We start from the raw sequence: 17936 nt of genomic DNA, 5'->3' as shown, positions 1-17936 counted from the left end.
TTTTTTTTTTTTTTTTTTTAACTGGATCCCACCCACACTCCCTTCTGCTCATATATTCAGGTTCTGTAGCAGACTCTCAATTTGTGTCAGAATGGGATGTTTCCTTTATTGAACATGCTTTACCCTTTGTTTTTCAGGTGGATTTTGCAAACCGAGAGAGTCAGTTGGCATTTTATCATTCCATGGAGAAAACAGGTCAAGATATCAGAGACTTTTATGAAATGCTGGCAGAAAGAAGGCATGTATCTAATACACCTATTCCTTTCTCTTGTTTTTCTAACGCAATTTTAAATGTAGTTAAGACCGGAGAACAAAATTAAATTAAAGGAACTTTTAAAATGAAGGCCACACACATAGCCAAACTCAGTCATTTTGTCTGCTGCCTCTGCACTTCTGAGATGCGAGTATACTTGAAGAAATCGCCATTCCACTTTGAACTCAGGGCAGAGAACTTTTAATGCTCATACATTGAACCAATGGTGTACTGAAAAGACAAGTGTATTAATGGTTAGTTATAGATTGTAGTTTCCTTGTGTTAATTTTTAAACCTTTCCACAGATTGAAATGGTTCGATTTTCTGGAAAAAGCCAGTGTCTTATAGTTTCCATATCCATAGTACCAAAAAATCTGTGTGTGTCAAAGACTTAACTGAAGTCCTTTGCTCCACTATGCAGTCTAAATACTCAGCTGACTTAATGATGTGGAATGCTTTATTTTTAATTCCTTTCCCTTCCCTCATAGTAGTTTGCAGATTAACAGATCAGCTGATCCCATTACTACAGTCACATATTTTCCAACTCTTGAACTGATGATATAAAGTTTCCATGCAGACCCATCATTTCTCCGTGGCTTGACTGAATAATAAGAACTCTGAGGAGGACTTACATTTTTTGCTTGCTATCTAACATGAAAAAGTGCGTTCTCTCTAGATTCATTGCTTCACTTCTCATCATCCTGTAACTATTATATATGGGTTGCAAAAGACAGTTTGTTCTGTCCAGAAGGGTCACTTTTCCAGACTGGTTTAATGCAGCCTTACGTAGGAACACTTTCTGGATAAAATTCATTACTAATGATTGTTATGGAGAACGGGCAAGCTAGTTTTCTCTATAGATTGATACGTTACTATGACAGAAATTAAAGGCTGGCTTAATTTTTGAGGTTTTGAATGATCTGAGAATGAAACGAGTCTGACATTATTTGCAACTACGAGCTACCCCTTTTCCATTTTAGATCAAAGTATATTGACATAACATACGTAACGTTGCCAGATTAAAAAAAATGAAGATTGGTTTGGAAATTATAATTGGCATAATGGGAATGAATGTGTGTGTTCCCATATCCTTGCCAAGGATTGCGATCTGCCAACAGGCAGACTGTGACAGTTTCCTCTGACTGAATTAAAAAGGGAGAAATGAGTTTGTCTGATGTCTCCTAGCACACACAAGGCATCTGGGCCTGTCTTCCCTGTGAAATTCTTCTGACTAGAACACGGATTTCTAGAACAAGATGATACTTGGATGCATGTGAAGTCTTGTTTTTCTTTTTCTCTTTTTTCCCCCTTCTAATCCATCATTATGTTTGCATCTCTACTAACTAGTGCAGAATAATTAATCATGGAGCAATTTGCATAACTAGAGGTGAACTCTGTTCTGGATCTTATAGTCCAGCACCTGTTAGTCTTTTTGCTTACCAGCCTGCCCTATTCATGTGAATATTTGGAATCCAGGACTTCCAGACCCCATTAATAGCAACATGACTGCACCTTTGTGCTATGTTGTTTCTTTAATGGCTATTGTTGCTATAGGAAGTGTCAGCTGAATCCATGGTATGGAAAATTTTCCAAGGTGAAATATTGCTGGTAAGAGGTTGTTGCTCTTGCAAGGTGTTGCTGCAAACAAGCGTCAGCTGTAAAAGGTCCCTAGTAGTGATGCTAAGGAGGCTGCGCAAACCAGGATTCTCTCAGTGTATCCAAGAGATGAGGAAAATAATTCAGTAAAGTTAATTGGTTGTGGAATCAAAATGAACTCTCTGTATTGTATGTTTATCTTTTAAAAAGAAAGGTAATTTGAACAGAATGCGTGCGGGGTAGGCTGGTATATAGATACATTGGCAGGAGCCTGAGATACTTACTGTATTTATGAATCTTGAAACTGCAACTTAATTATTCAGGACACTGTAAATGGATGTCTGTTCCATTTTTAGGCCATACTTATACAAACCTGCATGTGACACCATTTTGAGAAAAGTTATTTTTGAAATCTTACAGGGGATTTTTAAACATTATATTTATTTTCTATTCTTTCATCTGTAAAGTCATAGCTCTTTATGAATTCAGCTAAACAGGTCTTAGAAGGAGAGACTAAATATATTAGAAGTAGTACATTTAGTAAGCCTATTAAAAAGCTGTCTGATAATTTTGCTTAAAAATGTCACACTGTTAAGGTCCTACAGGTTTCAGCACTTCGAGACTAGAAACAAGTGTGATGTGCACCACTGCAAACCTGAGCATCCTTTTTTTACCAGGCGCACGCACCACCATTTCCAGGCCCCTCAGGGGTCGATACTTGACACTGGACTTGCATCTCAGATAGTATTTTGCACATTCTGGGCCCTGAGCACGCGTAGACCTATTCGGGACAAGGGCAGGATAGGACAGAAGGAAATATTTGTGTGTGGGGTTGATTTATAGAGTACAGCAGCTGTTCAAACCTACTCAGGGCTTTGCAATTAGTCCAGCCTGTTGTGGGGCAGAGCGTGTGAGCAGGAAGGGTGCATGGTAAATCATACTGCTCCCCAATTTATTATTTATAACCTATTTTTTCAGATAAGTCCATGTGGATGCAGAGAGTAGCCAGTCTTTTTCTTGTTAACTTTTTTTGCGTTTGAAATATGAGGCAGATTTTGGTCCTATTGACTCGAGCCTAAATTTCTGTTGGTAGACTGAGAAGTGTATTTGCACGATTCCTCTTGTTCTCATCAGATGTCTCCTGAGCTTTTGCTGATTTTTTGCAGCCCTTTTGTAGTAAAACCTTCATTTTAGATTTTTAAAAATTTTATGCATTTCTTACAAGGTAGAAACATTTCACATTTTGTATGAAGTCTGAATGTGTGAAATAGTGTGCAAAGCATAGTTTAAACTATTTAGGGAACTGGAGCACCATATATACTTTCAGTATGAGAAATGAAAAAACCCCACTTATCTGCCATTGCAACTGCTTTTTGATTTTTTTGTAGTTTTGGAAGTGTTAAGGTAATGGGGCAATCACTTGGCTTCTGCCGCTGAATGCTTCAGATGAAATGCACCTGCTCTGTTTCTGACTGTATAGTGTACTATTTTGTTGGCTTGCAATGTGAGTAGATAATGGCAGTGCACTGTGTTAAATGGAGGAGCTATTAGCACTCTGTGAAAATTAATGCTCCGTTAGAATAAGAAAAAGCACACCATCTTGCTCACTTGTAAGATAAGCACACCTTATATCAGGTGCCTAATCAAACCTTAAATAAAGTGCCTATTTTGGGAGCTAACTAAATGCTTCAGCATGCGTAGCAGTTGCCTCAAATTGGGTAGTCTTTATACATACGTAACACTTTTCTGCCCCACAGGTTTTTTACTTACTCCCTGCTTGAAACTGGAAATACTTTCTAAGTCACAGCTGAACTCACGTTTGGCAAAAGATGGAGTAACAGGATGGAATCAAAAGTATTCATTACAGCAGCCTCATGAACAAAGTGATTAGCTAGATATTTGAAACGAACAAAGCAGCTCATCCACTATGCGCTACTTCATTGTTGTTAAATTCTATGTATGCCGCTACAAATAGCAGCTATCATACACTGAGTAATTCTAAATAAAGAAACTATCATAAAATGATTCTCTATGTAGAACAGTTTTTATAATTAAACCCCTTGGTTAACTGGAAAAGCTAATCCCAGTGCTGTTCTTGTTTTTTGCTAGAGATGAAAGAAGAGGATCTTACGAATATGCCCCTGATCGTACTTACTATGAGACTGTTAGAACTCCAGGGACGTATCCTGAAGATCCTCGGAGAGAATACCCAGCACGAGGCCGAGAATTTTATGCAGAATGGGATCCTTATCAAGGAGACTACTACGACCCACGATATTATGATGATCCACGAGAATACAGGGAATACAGAGGAGATCCTTATGAACAAGATATAAGGGAGTACAGTTATAGACAACGAGAACGGGAGAGGGAGCGGGAGCGATTTGAATCTGATCGGGACAGAGATCATGAAAGGAGGCCAATAGAGCGCAGCCAAAGTCCGACTCATTCCAGGCGTCCGCAGAGCCCTGGAGCGTCTCCCTCCCAATCAGAAAGGCTTCAGAGTGATTCTGAAAGGAGGATCTACAGCAGATCTTCAGACCGCAGCGGGAGCTGTAGCTCGCTTTCTCCTCCAAGATACGATAAGCTTGACAAAGCCCGTGTAGAACGTTATGCAAAAAATGAGAAACCTGATAAAGAGCGTGCTTTTGACCAAGAGAGAGTTGACAAAGACAAACGCTTGGTGAGGAAGGAGAAACCAGAAAAACTAGAAAAAGATAAAACAGAGAAGCAAAAACGAAAACCAAAAAACCATTCGCCAAGCTCTCAGTCTTCTGAAACAGATCCAGAAAATGAGAGAGAGCCAAGCCCTGAAAAACTGAAGGGCAATACTAAACAGAGTAAAGAGAGAGCTGACAAAGAAGGGACAGCTAAAAACCGTCTGGAACTAATGCCGTGCGTTGTGTTGACCCGAGTGAAAGAAAAGGAAGGGAAAGTTATTGATCAGCCTCTAGAGAAACCGAGAGCAAAGCTTGATAATGACACTATCAAGTCTCCACTTGAACAAAAAATCCAGACATCTCAAGTGGAGCAAACAAAGTCTGACCAGTCTAAACTGGAGCCTGTCAGAACTAAAGTGCCAAAAGAAAAGGTGCTTGCCAGTCATGTAGAAGTGGTTGACAGGGAGGGAAAACTAAAGCCCAAGAAACACCTGAAGACAGAGCAGACTTCTGAAGGGGCAAATGCAGTAGATCTAGACAAATTAGAGGCTCGTAAGAGACGTTTTGCTGATGGAAACATGAAACCTGACAGGCAAAAACTGGAAGTTAAAAGAAGCAGCCAAGATGAGGAAGATGCCCGCATGGTCTTGAAAAAGCAAACTGATACGACAGCTTCATCTAGAGAAGTTACAGTGTTAAGGGAAGGAGAGCTGGAAAGAAAGCCCTTGAGGAAAGAGATACTTAAAAGGGAATCTAAAAAAATAAAACTGGAAAGACTTATTACTGTTACCAGTCCCAAAGATACTCAGGAGCCTGCTAACATTTCAGTGGGGATTGGCTCGCGTCCCAGTTCAGATCTGCAGGCAAGGCTAGGAGAACCAGTTGATGAACTGATGGAAACGCAAGACATCTCTTTGAAAAAGTTGAATCTGATAAAACAACACAAGCAAATACACCTATTAGATGACCAAGGAACAGAGAGAGAGGACATGAGGAAAAACTATTGTCTTCCTGAAGAGATGCCTGACCATAAACTTGGCCAAGAAAAACTACAATCAGCTGAGTCGGAGGAAAAAATCGGCATTGATATTGATCACACGCAAAGTTACAGAAAACAAATGGAGCAAAGCCGCAGGCTAAAACAGCAGAAGGAAATGGAGATGGCAAATTCTGAGAAGTTTGGCAGTCCAAAGAAAGATATAGATGAATATGAAAGGCGTAGCCTGGTCCATGAGGTGGGCAAACCCCCACAAGATGTCACAGATGACTCTCCGCCAAGTAAAAGAAAAAAGACTGATCACTTTGACTTTGAAATTAGCACTAAAAGAGAGAGGAATTACAGAAGCTCTCGTCAGGTGAGCGAAGATTCGGAAAGGACTGCATGTTCTCCTAGCATCCGACACTTTCCTCTTCATGAGGATGACGACATATTAGATTCCCCAAGGCTAATGCCATTAAAAGAAACGAAAGAGTCACCTAAAATAGAAGAGAAGGGTCTTTCGTATGCTAATATGACAGTGAGGGAAGATTCCCTAAAATTTAATCCCTATGATTCCAGCAGAAGGGAGCAGATGACAGAAATGGCTAAAATAAAGCTATCTGTACTGAATGCTGAAGATGAATCAAATCGATGGGAATCGCAAGTGAAACAAGAGCCAGGAACAAGAGTCGATATCAGTTTCCCAAGCAGCATAGTTAAAAGAGACAGCATACGAAAGCGATCCGTACGGGACCTGGAGCCAGGGGAGGTCCCTTCGGATTCGGATGAAGACAGCGAAAATAAGCCCCGGTCTCCTAAGGCCTCGTCATTATTGGAGAGCTCCAGGTTATCTTCTTTATTGAGAGACAGAGAAGAGAAAATACGTGAAAGAGAGGAAAGGTTGTCAACGTCTTTAGAAAGAAACAAATTTTATTCCTTTGCATTGGACAAGACAATCACGCCGGATACAAAAGCCTTACTGGAAAGAGCTAAATCTCTCTCTTCATCTAGAGAAGAAAACTGGTCTTTTCTAGACTGGGACTCAAGATTTGCTAGTTTTAGAAATAATAAAGACAAAGAGAAAGTTGACTCTGCTCCAAGGCCTATTCCATCATGGTATATGAAAAAGAAAAAAATTAGGACTGATTCAGAAGGAAAACTGGATGATAAAAAAGAGGATCACAAAGAAGAGGAGCAGGAGAGGCAAGAATTGTTTGCTTCTAGGTTTTTACATAGCTCAATCTTTGAACAAGATTCGAAGCGCCTGCAGCATTTGGAAAGAAAAGACGATGATTTTGACTTCATTCGATTGTATGGGAGACAGACATCTTTGGATGGGACTAATAGTGGCTCTGATATGGTCCAAGAGCCTGTGGTTCTTTTCCACAGTCGATTTATTGAGCTCACCCGAATGCAGCAGAAGGAAAAGGAGAAAGATCAAAAACCGAAAGAAGCAGAAAAGCAGGAGGATAAAGAAAACCGGCCCAAGACACCAGAAACTGAGGATAAAGAATCAGAGCTGAAGCCTTCATCCGTAGTCGGACCTTCTTCAGTCACAACTGTACCCCAGGAACCAGCCCCAGCTGTACCGGAGAAGACAGCAAATGAGAAAATAGTGGTGGATATTACCTCTGCAAGAGAAGAAAGGCCAGCTGAACCTACACCTGCAGCAGAAGAACCCAAACCTCTTCCTGAACTGACTGCACCCATCAAAACTGAACCACCTGAGCAAACTGAGCCTCCACCTGCCGTGGAGGTTAATAAAGATGTTGTTCCTACGGCTCTAGCTTCTGAGGAAGATGCTGTATCTACAGAGCATCCGTCATATTTGGATACAAAACCTCCTACACCAGGTGCTTCATTTTCACAAGCAGACATCAATATAGACCCAGAACCTGAAACTCCACAGTCGGTTCCACCACCGCCTCCCAAAGTCCTTCAGAAGTCTGAAGAGTCTAGTGAACCTAAAGAGGAAAATGCTCTCCCTGCTGCTAACACTGACCCTCCTGCCAGCCAGAAAGTAGAGGTAGTTGTGGAGGCCGTGCCCTCGGTGGTCTCTGACAATGACATGGAAGTTGAACCTCCGGTTGTGGTAAAAGATAAAAAATCCTACAAAAGTAAACGCTCTAAGACTCCGGTGCAGTCAGCCGCAGCTAATGTCATGGAAAAGCCGGTCACAAGGAAAAGTGAAAGGATAGACCGTGAAAAACTCAAAAGATCAACCTCTCCTCGTGGGGAAGCGCAGAAACATTTAGAAATTAAAGTCGAGCCAGAAAAAGTTTCTAGGAATGCTGCTAAATCTCCCAGTGCTGCTGCCGAGCCAGAAAATGTAGAGCCGAGCTTGCCTGTAGGTCGGACTAGACGCAGAAATGTCAGATCAGTTTATGCTACCACGGGAGACAACGAAGGGCCGTCCCCAGTGAAGGATTCAGTAGAAGTAACTAGGTCTACCAGAAAAAGAGTGGAAAAGGAACCACAGGAAACTGTCACGACTGTTCCTACTACGCCCAGAAGGGGACGGCCTCCAAAATCACGCCGAAAGCCTGAAGAAGACATCTCTCCAATCAAGGTGGAACCAGTACAGCAAGAGGCAGATGAGAATGAAACTAAGGAGGCTGTAGAAACCCCTAAGCCGGCAGAAGGATGGAGGTCCCCTCGGTCCCAGAAACTTGCACACGGTCATTCCACGGCGGCGAGCGGTCAGCAAGGGAAAAAAGGGAAGAATGAACCCAAGGCTGATATTGCGGTAGAACCGGAAGATGCTGCCGAAACAGCTGGTCAGGAATCCAACGTTAGTGAAAGCAGCAATAAATCCAAAACAGCGGACAAAGAAGTAGCAGCGAGTGACCAGAAGCGGGACAGAAAAGAACTTGAAGCAGATAAAAATCCAGTAGAAACCCCCACTGTTGAGATTGTAGAGAAAAAGCCTGTTGCCGAAAAGGCTCCTAAATCCAAAAGGGGAAGATCTAGAAATGCCAAGACCGTAGATAAAGCGCCTTTGTGTCTGAAGAATGTAGAAATCCGCCTCAACATTGATGAAGTCAAAGGTGCCTTGCGGCCAAGCGAAGAGGAGGCAGAGCCTGCAGTGGTGTCGCCCACAAAAATCAAGAGCCCACCAAAGGAGGAAAATGTGTCGCCCCATTTTGTAAAGAGTGAGCTAGAAAACCCATTCCCAGACGCAGAAAAAGAAGCTGTGCGAGAGCCAAAGCATTCGCCAGAGGCTGCTCAGTTGGCAAAGCAGATTGAACTCGAGCAAGCAGTGGAGCACATTGCAAAGCTCACTGAAACACCAACCATTGCTGCCTACAAAGAACAGGCAGCCGACGTGTCTGAAGTCCGTCAGGAGGAGGAAGGTGATAAGCCTGCACATCAGGCGAGTGAAACAGAACTGGCAGCTGCTATTGGATCCATCATCAATGATTTTTCTGGAGAGACAGAAAACTTTCCTGCCCCCCCAACTTACCCTGCTGAATCAGAGTCTGAGATAGCTGCAGAGCCCTTGGTCCTACCACTGCCTCGGGGAGAAATGGAGCCGGAAACGGATCTGGCAGTGAACAATATCTTGGAAACAGAAGCTGCTGTTGAGCCCCCTGCACAGCCGGTCCCTGGCTCCACGCCGTCCACAGCAGAGACAGACAGCAAGGAGCCGGAAGTGAGCTTCAGTGAATCTTCCAATTCTGCCCAGGAAGCTGAAACGCTGCAGGAAGCTGAGGTTTCTCGGAAGGACAGAGGTCGTCAAAAGGCCACTCGGCAGAGACGTAAAAGGAGCACGAGCAAAAAGGGGGATACGGCTGAAGTCAATGTTTTTGAGCCTGAACGGGTACCAAGTAAATCTCCCATTGCCAATGAAGTTAAGGCAATACCTGAGGAAATCTTGAAAGATGAAAAGCAAAACAAGACCTCTGTTCAGGTTCCTGCAGACCCGAGTGCTTCCGATGCTGCCAAAGCTGCGGCCGGGGATGCAATTGCACACGAAACCGTAACGGAGAGCAGTGCCCCACCTAAAGCTGCTGCTGCTGCTGCTCCTCTAGACCTGCCCTCTCCGCCTGTCCCTGTGGATGATGTGAGCCAAACTGGCTTCAAGCTGCGGTCGGCTGCTGAAAACCCACCCCCGCCTTCCCGCAGTGCTCCAAACCCAGCCGTTCCTCCAGTGCCACCTGTACCTGCAGGAAAAGTACCGACCCCTGTACCGGCTGGGGTAGTTCCTCTCCATTCCACTACCACCAAGGTGTCAGAATGGATCGTCAGGCATGACGATTCCCGTGCTCGTTCCACCCCACCGCCAGCTCTCCCCCCTGATACTAAAGCATCCGATATCGACACCAGTTCAAGCACTTTGAGGAAGATACTCATGGAGCCAAAGTACTCCTCGGCAGCAAGCATCACTTCTACCCACGTTACAACCTCCATTGCTGAGCCAGTGAGCACATCGCGTTTGGAGGAGGCACCTCCTCATCCTGCAGTAGAGGCCATAAAACCAGTGTCAGAAGAAAAACCAGCGGTTCCTGTCACCAACACGTTGGATCCCCCAGTAGCAGAGGCACCAGTTTTTAGTGAGAAAGAAAAGATAAGTACTGTAATTGCTCCCAAAGCTACTTCCGTTATAAGCAGAATGCCGCATAGTGTTGATCTAGAGGAGACTCCGAGGATCACGTTGATGAAACAAGCCCCCCAAACCCAGACGTGTCTAGTCAATGCCCCTTCTCCAAAGTACAAGCAGAAGATAAGCACAAATGACAACAGCAGGTTTCATCCGGGTTCTATGTCTGTTATTGAAGACAGGCCAGTAGAGACTGGATCCAGCCCCGGTCTGCGAGTGAACACGTCAGAGGGTGTTGTACTTCTCAGTTATTCAGGACAGAAGACCGAAGGCCCCCAGCGGATTAGCGCAAAGATCAGTCAGATTCCCCCAGCCAGCGCGGTGGATATAGAATTTCAGCAGTCTGTATCCAAGTCGCAGATTAAACAAGAGCCTATTACTCCATCTCAGCCCACACCGAAAGGTTCCCAAACTCCTACAGGGTATGGAAATGTCTCCACCCACTCTTCTTTGGTACTAGGAACACAAGCATATAATACATCCCCTGTGATCTCCTCTGTTAAGCAAGAACGCAGTACCTTGGAGAAATCTGAATCGGGCCACCTTTCTGTGCAGGCTCCAGCTTCTCAGTCGGGGCCAGTGAAAGTCCTCTCCCAGACCGTAAACACTCCGCCTGTACTGGTTCACAATCAGATGGTACTCTCACAAAATGTAGCTTCCACCAACAAAAAGCTTCCTGATCCAACTGCTCTGAAAGTGGAGACTAAATCTCTTCAGTCATCCAACTTGAGCCCTGGGGTTAGTCCTCATCATCCTTCCCTGTCTGGTAAAATGCATTCAGAGGCCAACCATGTCAGCTCAGGACCCAGCACCCCAACGGATCGGGCCATTTCTCATTTGGGGGTTGCGAAACAAGAGCCCCATTCCCCACGTACCAGTGGACATTCTCCTTCTCCATTTCCGCGGGCTTGTCATCCTGGCAGTACATCCTCTCCTGCTTTGTCTAGTAGTACCTCCGTCATGCTGGCTCCGGGAATTCCTGTGCCTCAATACATATCCAGTATGCACCCTGAGCAATCTGTTATAATGCCCCCTCACAGTGTAACGCAGACTGTATCCCTTGGCCATCTGTCCCAAGGTGAAGTGAGAATGAACACCCCTCCTCTGCCTGGTATATCTTACGGCATCCGCCCAGAAACGCTCCACTCTCCCAGAGCAGCTCTGCAGTCTCAGATGGAAATCAGACCTCAGCGATCCAGCACACCTCAGCCAGCTCCGATAAGAGACATAGTCATGCCTCCGCTGTCTTCTCAACATCCCCCGGAAGATGAGATGCACTTCCATCACAGCGTGTGCCGAGGGTCTGCCCCCGTGCAGTCCGATGTGCTTGTCATGCAGCCGGACTACCGCATGCATCCGACAAGTATTCGACTTGACCAGTACAACGTGGCTCGGGACGTGAGAATGATGATGCACTCGCACATGGCGGCAGTGGGCGACCACCACCCCGAAACGAGACAGTCGAGAACACCAGACGGCTCTGTGAAAACTCCGCCGGTAAGCAAGACTCCGCAGCCTGGAAAAGATGCGCCCAAGACGTCTGATGTGAAAATGGCTCACTCTCCACACAACGAGCCTCGCCTTCTCAGCGTCCCTCCCAGCAGCCAGCTGTTGACGCAGCCGGTGGTGGTACCTCATGGTGTACAGATCATGCACCCAACGGGAAGTTCCTTTCATGATTACCGACCAGTGTATGGTGACATGAGGAACTACCATACAGCAGCCCAGCTCGGTCATCCTCAGTTCCCCGGTGCCTCGCCAATTGGGCTGCCTTCCCGGAGCATGACCCCATCTCAGGTGAGAAACGTGATCATCCTGATGTCTTTCCACAGGTGTTCCATTAGCTCCTTTATTTAAGGTTGTGTTTTACGGTGCTAGAACTTGGTTATTTTTGCTTGGGAAACGTGGAATGAATACGAACCTTTCTAATCTCGCTGGAAAAGAACTGATCACAGACTCATAGAAAACGAGGGTTGGAAGGGAGCTTGGGAGGTCACATCTAGTCCAGCCCCCTGCTTAAAGCAGGACCAGCCCCAACTACATCATCCCAGCCACAGCTCTACTTCAAAACCTCCAAGGATGGAGATGCCACCACCTCCCTGGGGGGCCTGTTCCAGTGTTTCACCACCCTTCTAGTGAGAGAGTTTTTCCTAATATCTAACCTCAGCTTCCCTTGCTGATGGGGAGGACATCCTCTTTTTCATTACAGTCCAGTCCAGTGAGAGTATGAAATCTGCTTTCAGGTTCCTAGGTTTAAGGATGTGAGAGAAGGAAAGTTTCCATTGTAGCCCAGATGGTGTCTTGGTGTAATTCTGCTCACTTGCAGCTGTTTTACCTGTTACTGTAAGCAGGTACTGTTTTGTACAGGTGAATGGGTGTTATATGTCGGATAGATGGCACAGTTAAGTAGGGCCTTGTGGATTAGGCAGTTTACAAGGTGTCGGGGGATCATGGTTCAGTTTCCAACTCTGCTGCCGGCTCCCTGCATGAGGTTGAACAGGTTTTTTCCTGGGGGAGTGATGATAACTCACAATGATGCTGTGAAGTTCTTAGATGCTGCTGTCATAGGAGCCACATGAATGCCTAGGTGGATTCCATTCTGTTTTCTAGAAGTCTTGGTAAATGAGAACACTCTGTGCCTTAAGTGCATTCTTCAACCCTTGCCTTCTTTCTCCCCCTGCCCCCCTCCGCTTTATAGGGTCTGTCGGAAGGTGAGCACTCGCACCCCGGTCAGCCAGTGCGCAGCAAAACTCCTCAGATTTCCCAGGACTCCAAGGGGCCACAGGCAGCCGGACCTGAGCAGACCCACCACACCACTGTAAATAGGCATGCAGCACAGATAGATCCTCACATACATCTTCAGAGGGCACAGGCAGATACAGGCCAGACCTCCTACCCTTCACCTGTTGCCATTTCATTGAAACAGGAGCTTCCATCACCGCACCAGCCTCAGGCAGTTCCGAAGCAGTCTTTGTTCATCCCTACAACTTCAGGCCCTGGAGCCCCACCAGGCCTGCCGCTGACCCGCCCTGAACCCCAGTCTGCTCTGAAACAGGATCCTTCTCTTCACCCGGTTTCTCAGAGACCTGTGGATATGGTTCAGCTCTTAACGGTAAGCTTTGTCTTCCCTGTCCTTCCTGAGCCGCTGTCATCTTCATGCTTTGTTATGTCTGTCAAACAGGGACTAGGGGAGAGGAGATAGGTGGTGGCACTCGACTGTGATCCTCCCACTTGTGACGCCAAAACGTACCGCCACTCGCATTAAATACCACACACCTTCAGAACATAGCCATCCCTCTGCTTTCTTGGATGCTGTTATCACCAGAGAATAGTTGGTGATAGTCACATTTATATGGCAAGAGTGAGAACACTCTAGATGTGCTAGTGTTTCAGGCTCTCTTCAGACTTAGCCAGAAATCACTGCATTCATAGACGTTAGGGTGGGAAGGGACCTCAACAGATCATCAAGTCCAACCCCCTGCATAGGCAGGAAAGAGTGCTGGGTTCAGATGACCCCAGCCAGATGCCCATCCAACCTCCTCTTGAAAACCCCCAGGGTAGGGGAGAGCACCACCTCCCGTGGGCGCCCATTCCAAATTTTGGCCACTCTTACTGTGAAGAAGTTCCTCCTAATGTCCAGTCTAAATCTGCTGTCTGCTAGCTTATGGCCATTCTTTCTTGTGACCCCCAGGGACACCTTGGTGAGTAGAGCCTCACCAATTCCCTTCTGCGCCCCCATGATGAATTTATAGGCAGCCATAAGGTGGTCGCCTCTCAACCTTCTCTTGCAGAGGCTGAAGAGGTCCAGGTGCCCTAGTTTCTCCTCGTAGGGCTTGGCCTGCAAGCCCTTAACTATATGAGTGGTCCTCCTCTGGACCCTCTCCAGGTTATCCACATCCCTCATTATTAGACACTGAGCCAGAAATCACTGCATTATTAGACATTCTTTCCCTGGGGAAGGTTATCTTTGCAAGGCTGGTTTTTCCTTTTTAAAAAAACCTTAGATACTGGAGCATAAGGAGTTGAGAGAAGTGATAGAGGAAGGATGGTCCAGTGGTGAGAGCACTAGTCCGGCATCTGCGACACATTCAGTTTCCTCCTCTGCCGAATGTTCCTTGTGTGACCCTGGGCGAGTCTCTTTGTTTCTCTCCTCCTCAGCTTCCCATCTGTAAAATTTGACTAATAGCATTGCCTGGCCTTTCGGAGGATACATGCATTAGAGATTATGATGTGCTCAGACATGGGGAAAGGACCAGGGAAGTACCCGAGACAGGTGACTACCATGAAGAAAAAGGGTTGCACTGTTAATTGTGGCATGGCGTGGCCTGCATGTCTGTCACATGTCCTGCATGGGTGAAAAACCAATGCAGTGATGCCAGTATGACCTGTGAATCTCAGAAGCATACAAGCAGCATACAAGACATGATATCCCTCCCTGTTAAGATCACTTGAACACATGGAAGCTCTTCACTGCAAGCATTTCCCTAGGTCTTTTATTTCCCATCTTTCTTGATATGTATTAAGGTTTCTTCTCCTGTTTATTTTCAGAAATACCCAATTGTGTGGCAGGGCCTCCTGGCGCTGAAGAACGACACCGCTGCGGTTCAGCTCCACTTTGTCTCCGGGAACAACGTCTTGGCACACCGGTCCCTGCCGGCACCCGAAGGAGGCCCTCCTCTGAGAATTGCTCAGCGCATGCGTCTAGAGGCTTCACAGTTGGAGGGTGTAGCACGCAGAATGATGGTACGGCTGACGTCTTTGCTGCTCGGGGCCATAGAGCCTCAGAAATATTGCCGCAGGCATCAGATACGTCTCATTTCACAGATTTCATAGACATTAGGGCTTGAAGGGACCTGGCAAGATCATTGGGTCCAGCCCCAGATTTTACCTAAGGCTTAAGTGCAGAAGTTAATGCCTAGTTTCACTCTGCATGCTACCCTTAGAATCGGGAACAGCAGAGGGGTTAGTTAGTGCCTTAAAAAGTACTTTTGTCTGTGGAACAGACTTCTGTTATCTCCAGAGTGTCTGAGCAACACGGGAAACAGAAGTCTGTAGAAAACTGGAAGTTAAAAAATCTTGATAGGTTTCTTCACCTTCTTTGGAAATGGCTGAGATTTTGGCAGCTGCTTTCCAACAGCACTCACACACGGTTTGCAGGAAGGTGGATTTTCCAGCAAAGGGTTTAGGATGATTAGATATCAGGAGCCAGCCTGTTCTTCACAAATGCTTGACTGCTAATTGTCATAATTTCTTTCCAGGTGGAGAGTGATTACTGCCTGTTACTGGCCTTGCCTTGTGGACGAGACCAGGAAGACGTAGTGAGTCAGACGGAGTCACTTAAGGCTGCATTCATTAGCTACCTGCAGGCTAAACAAGCTGCAGGAATCATCAATGTTCCCAACCCCGGCTCTAATCAGGTATGGGGAAGGAAACAGCAAAACTTTGTAGTTAAAGCTGAAGTTAAGTAGACAACTGCTGTAGAGGTGGGGTGTAGAACCCCATCCAGCATCCCTCGTGCGTGGCTAGGATCGAGGTACATGCTTGTCTCTTTGAGACATTTATCATGTATAGGGGTAGCTGGTTGTTTCCATGGTGAAAATAAACCAAATAGGAATCTCAAAGGTGAACTGCAAAGTCAAAGGGAGCATCTTTGTTTTCTCCTTTCCAGATTTGTGCTGTATACATTTTTGCCTTTAAAGATAAAAAGCAAGTAGCACTCCACACCTACCCTTCTTTTATGTCCTTGGGTTTTTTTTATATGATGTCCAAGAGCTTTTTCCCAGGGTACCTGAAATATCTCAGAACATTACATCTGCCCAAATGTGTGGGGTTTTTTGTATAACACTGGAATATTTGTCCTGGATGCACTGCTGCACCAAGTCCAATCTGCTCGGTGTTTACCAGGAACAAATAATTCACTGGAATGACACTCGACCCTGCTCAGCTCTCCAGTGCTATGAAAGCTGTTCCTTCGCTCAAAAAGATTATTAACAGCTATTGTTCTCTGTTTCGTGATAAACCCGTTCAGGTGCTAAGATACCAAGGGGCAGAAATCCTTCACTCTGAGAAGCAGACGTGTGTTGCTGCTGAATCAGTAAAGCAACCTCAATACATGTTTGAAAAAGTGCCCTTGTGTACCAGTGCTAAATAGTGTTGCCCCCAGTGCACATCGTGCTTTTTCAATTTTTGAACCTTATCTTCCTGCTACTCGAGGCTGTAACTGGCACTAGCATCTCCTGTCTCCCCAGCCAAAGCTGGTGAGAAAGATTGATTCTGAGGTTGCCTACTGCTCGTGACATCTCGTGAAGGTTCCCTAGCAAAAGAGGAGGGAGTGAGGGCTGCATCGTACGTGGCTTTTATTCCTTTTTTTTTTAAAGAAGCTTTTGTCTGTGGTCTTTCTCCATCAGCATTTGCTTCACAGTTCAATTTAGCAGTGTCGAGGTGAACTTCTTTATTGTGGCACCATGTGCGTTATCCAGGTCAGGGCTCCCGTGCTTGTCAGATTTGTATAGGCAAAACCAGTAATATATAGAGGTTCCCAGCCCCTCTTTTCATGCTTTGTTTTTTTTTCCCTCCCTTCACAGCCTGCCTACGTTCTGCAGATATTCCCACCCTGTGAATTCTCTGAAAACCACCTGTCCCGTCTAGCTCCAGACCTCCTAGCCAGCATCTCCAACATCTCTCCTCACCTTATGATTGTCATTGCATCGGTATGAGCTGTTTACTGGTTACTGACTTTTCCAAGGCCCTGCAGCAAAAAAAACCCAACAAAAAACAAAAAAAGAGGAAAAAAATAAAGGAAAAAGAGAGAGAGAGAGAGAGAGAGAGAGACGAATGAACCAAGAAAATGCTGCCAGACTACCAGCCTCCTGCCCTAACAGGCCCTGATCAAACTGTTGCTGGGTAGTGGTTCTGCTACCTTGTATGTTTACATATTGCTTTAGCTTACGGACAACTGATGCACTCAGCAGGCGGACTGGTATTGGGTTTCTGTGCCTCCTTTTGGGGAAAATAAGGATGGCTATTTTTTTTAACAAAAAATTAAAAAAAGAACCTGAACTGCCTTTGCACTAAATTAGTGACTTGGACCTTTGCACAGTTGAAGACATGCTGTGACGTTCTGGATGTCTTGACACACATTAACATGCGTTGTGGATCAAACGCAGGACCTGGGAACTTCTGCTGAAATTTGTGGGTCAAGGATCATTTCACACAGTATCTTTTTTTTTTCTTCTTCTTCTTCTGGATGTGACCCTTCCTCTCCTCCACTCCCCTTGCTGCAGTTGTCTTCTCTTCATCTGGGATGTACAGTTTACACTGAAAAAACAAAACAAAAGGGAGCGCTATTTTCCTTCCTGGTGGGATATGCAGAACTCAGTGGGTGTGTGTATATATAAATATATATATAATATATATAAATATATATAATACTGACTTTAAAAAAATCAGATCCCCACAACATACATTTTTTTTTAATCTGTGCCAAAAATGTGTTTTCAGAGAAAATCTTATTTTCATACTCAGACTTTGTATTGTCACTCATTTGTAAGTGCGCTTCATTTAAACATTACCTGCCCCGTCCCTCGTCTCACAATATGTGGAAGTGTTATACACTTGTACAAAGACTTTTTACCTGCCTTCCTCCCTCTTCCTCACCTGCCCTAACACTTATTAATTTATGGAACTGTTTTCTCAGCGCAGTTTTGTTTTGTGTGTCCATTGGATTACAAACTTTATTAAAAAATACAAAACATGTTGAGTCTGGATGTGATCCGTCAGCTGCTCCATGGGGGGGAGACTAAAAGCAGATTGAGATCTCGTGTGCAAGTTTGGGCCGGTCGGCATTAA

The 17936-nt window shown here is 45.3% G+C and overlaps 1 protein-coding gene across 4 annotated transcripts in view; it reads left to right on the top strand.

Moving 5' to 3' along the window:
* SPEN (spen family transcriptional repressor) overlaps nucleotides 1–16959 on the top strand; it is a 98942-nt gene extending 81983 nt beyond the window's left edge. For 2 of the 4 annotated variants that reach the window (XM_019511984.1, XM_019511982.1), the window contains 6 exons: nucleotides 138–238; nucleotides 3959–11885; nucleotides 12787–13200; nucleotides 14637–14831; nucleotides 15347–15505; nucleotides 16673–16959. In XM_019511984.1, the coding sequence (XP_019367529.1) occupies nucleotides 138–238; nucleotides 3959–11885; nucleotides 12787–13200; nucleotides 14637–14831; nucleotides 15347–15505; nucleotides 16673–16804 (8928 nt within the window). In that variant the 3' untranslated portion in view covers nucleotides 16805–16959. The remainder of the gene's footprint in view (nucleotides 1–137; nucleotides 239–3958; nucleotides 11886–12786; nucleotides 13201–14636; nucleotides 14832–15346; nucleotides 15506–16672) is intronic. The other 2 variants (XM_019511983.1, XM_019511985.1) reach the window with 2 other exon arrangements.
* Nucleotides 16960–17936: the final 977 nt, after the last annotated feature.

The sequence above is a fragment of the Gavialis gangeticus genome, unplaced genomic scaffold (genome assembly GCF_001723915.1).
Source record: "Gavialis gangeticus isolate Ggan-Ray unplaced genomic scaffold, GavGan_comp1, whole genome shotgun sequence".
NCBI classification, from domain to species: domain Eukaryota; kingdom Metazoa; phylum Chordata; order Crocodylia; family Gavialidae; genus Gavialis; species Gavialis gangeticus.
Note: the sequence above shows the minus strand (reverse complement) of the source record. Positions and strands in the feature narration are given on the sequence as shown.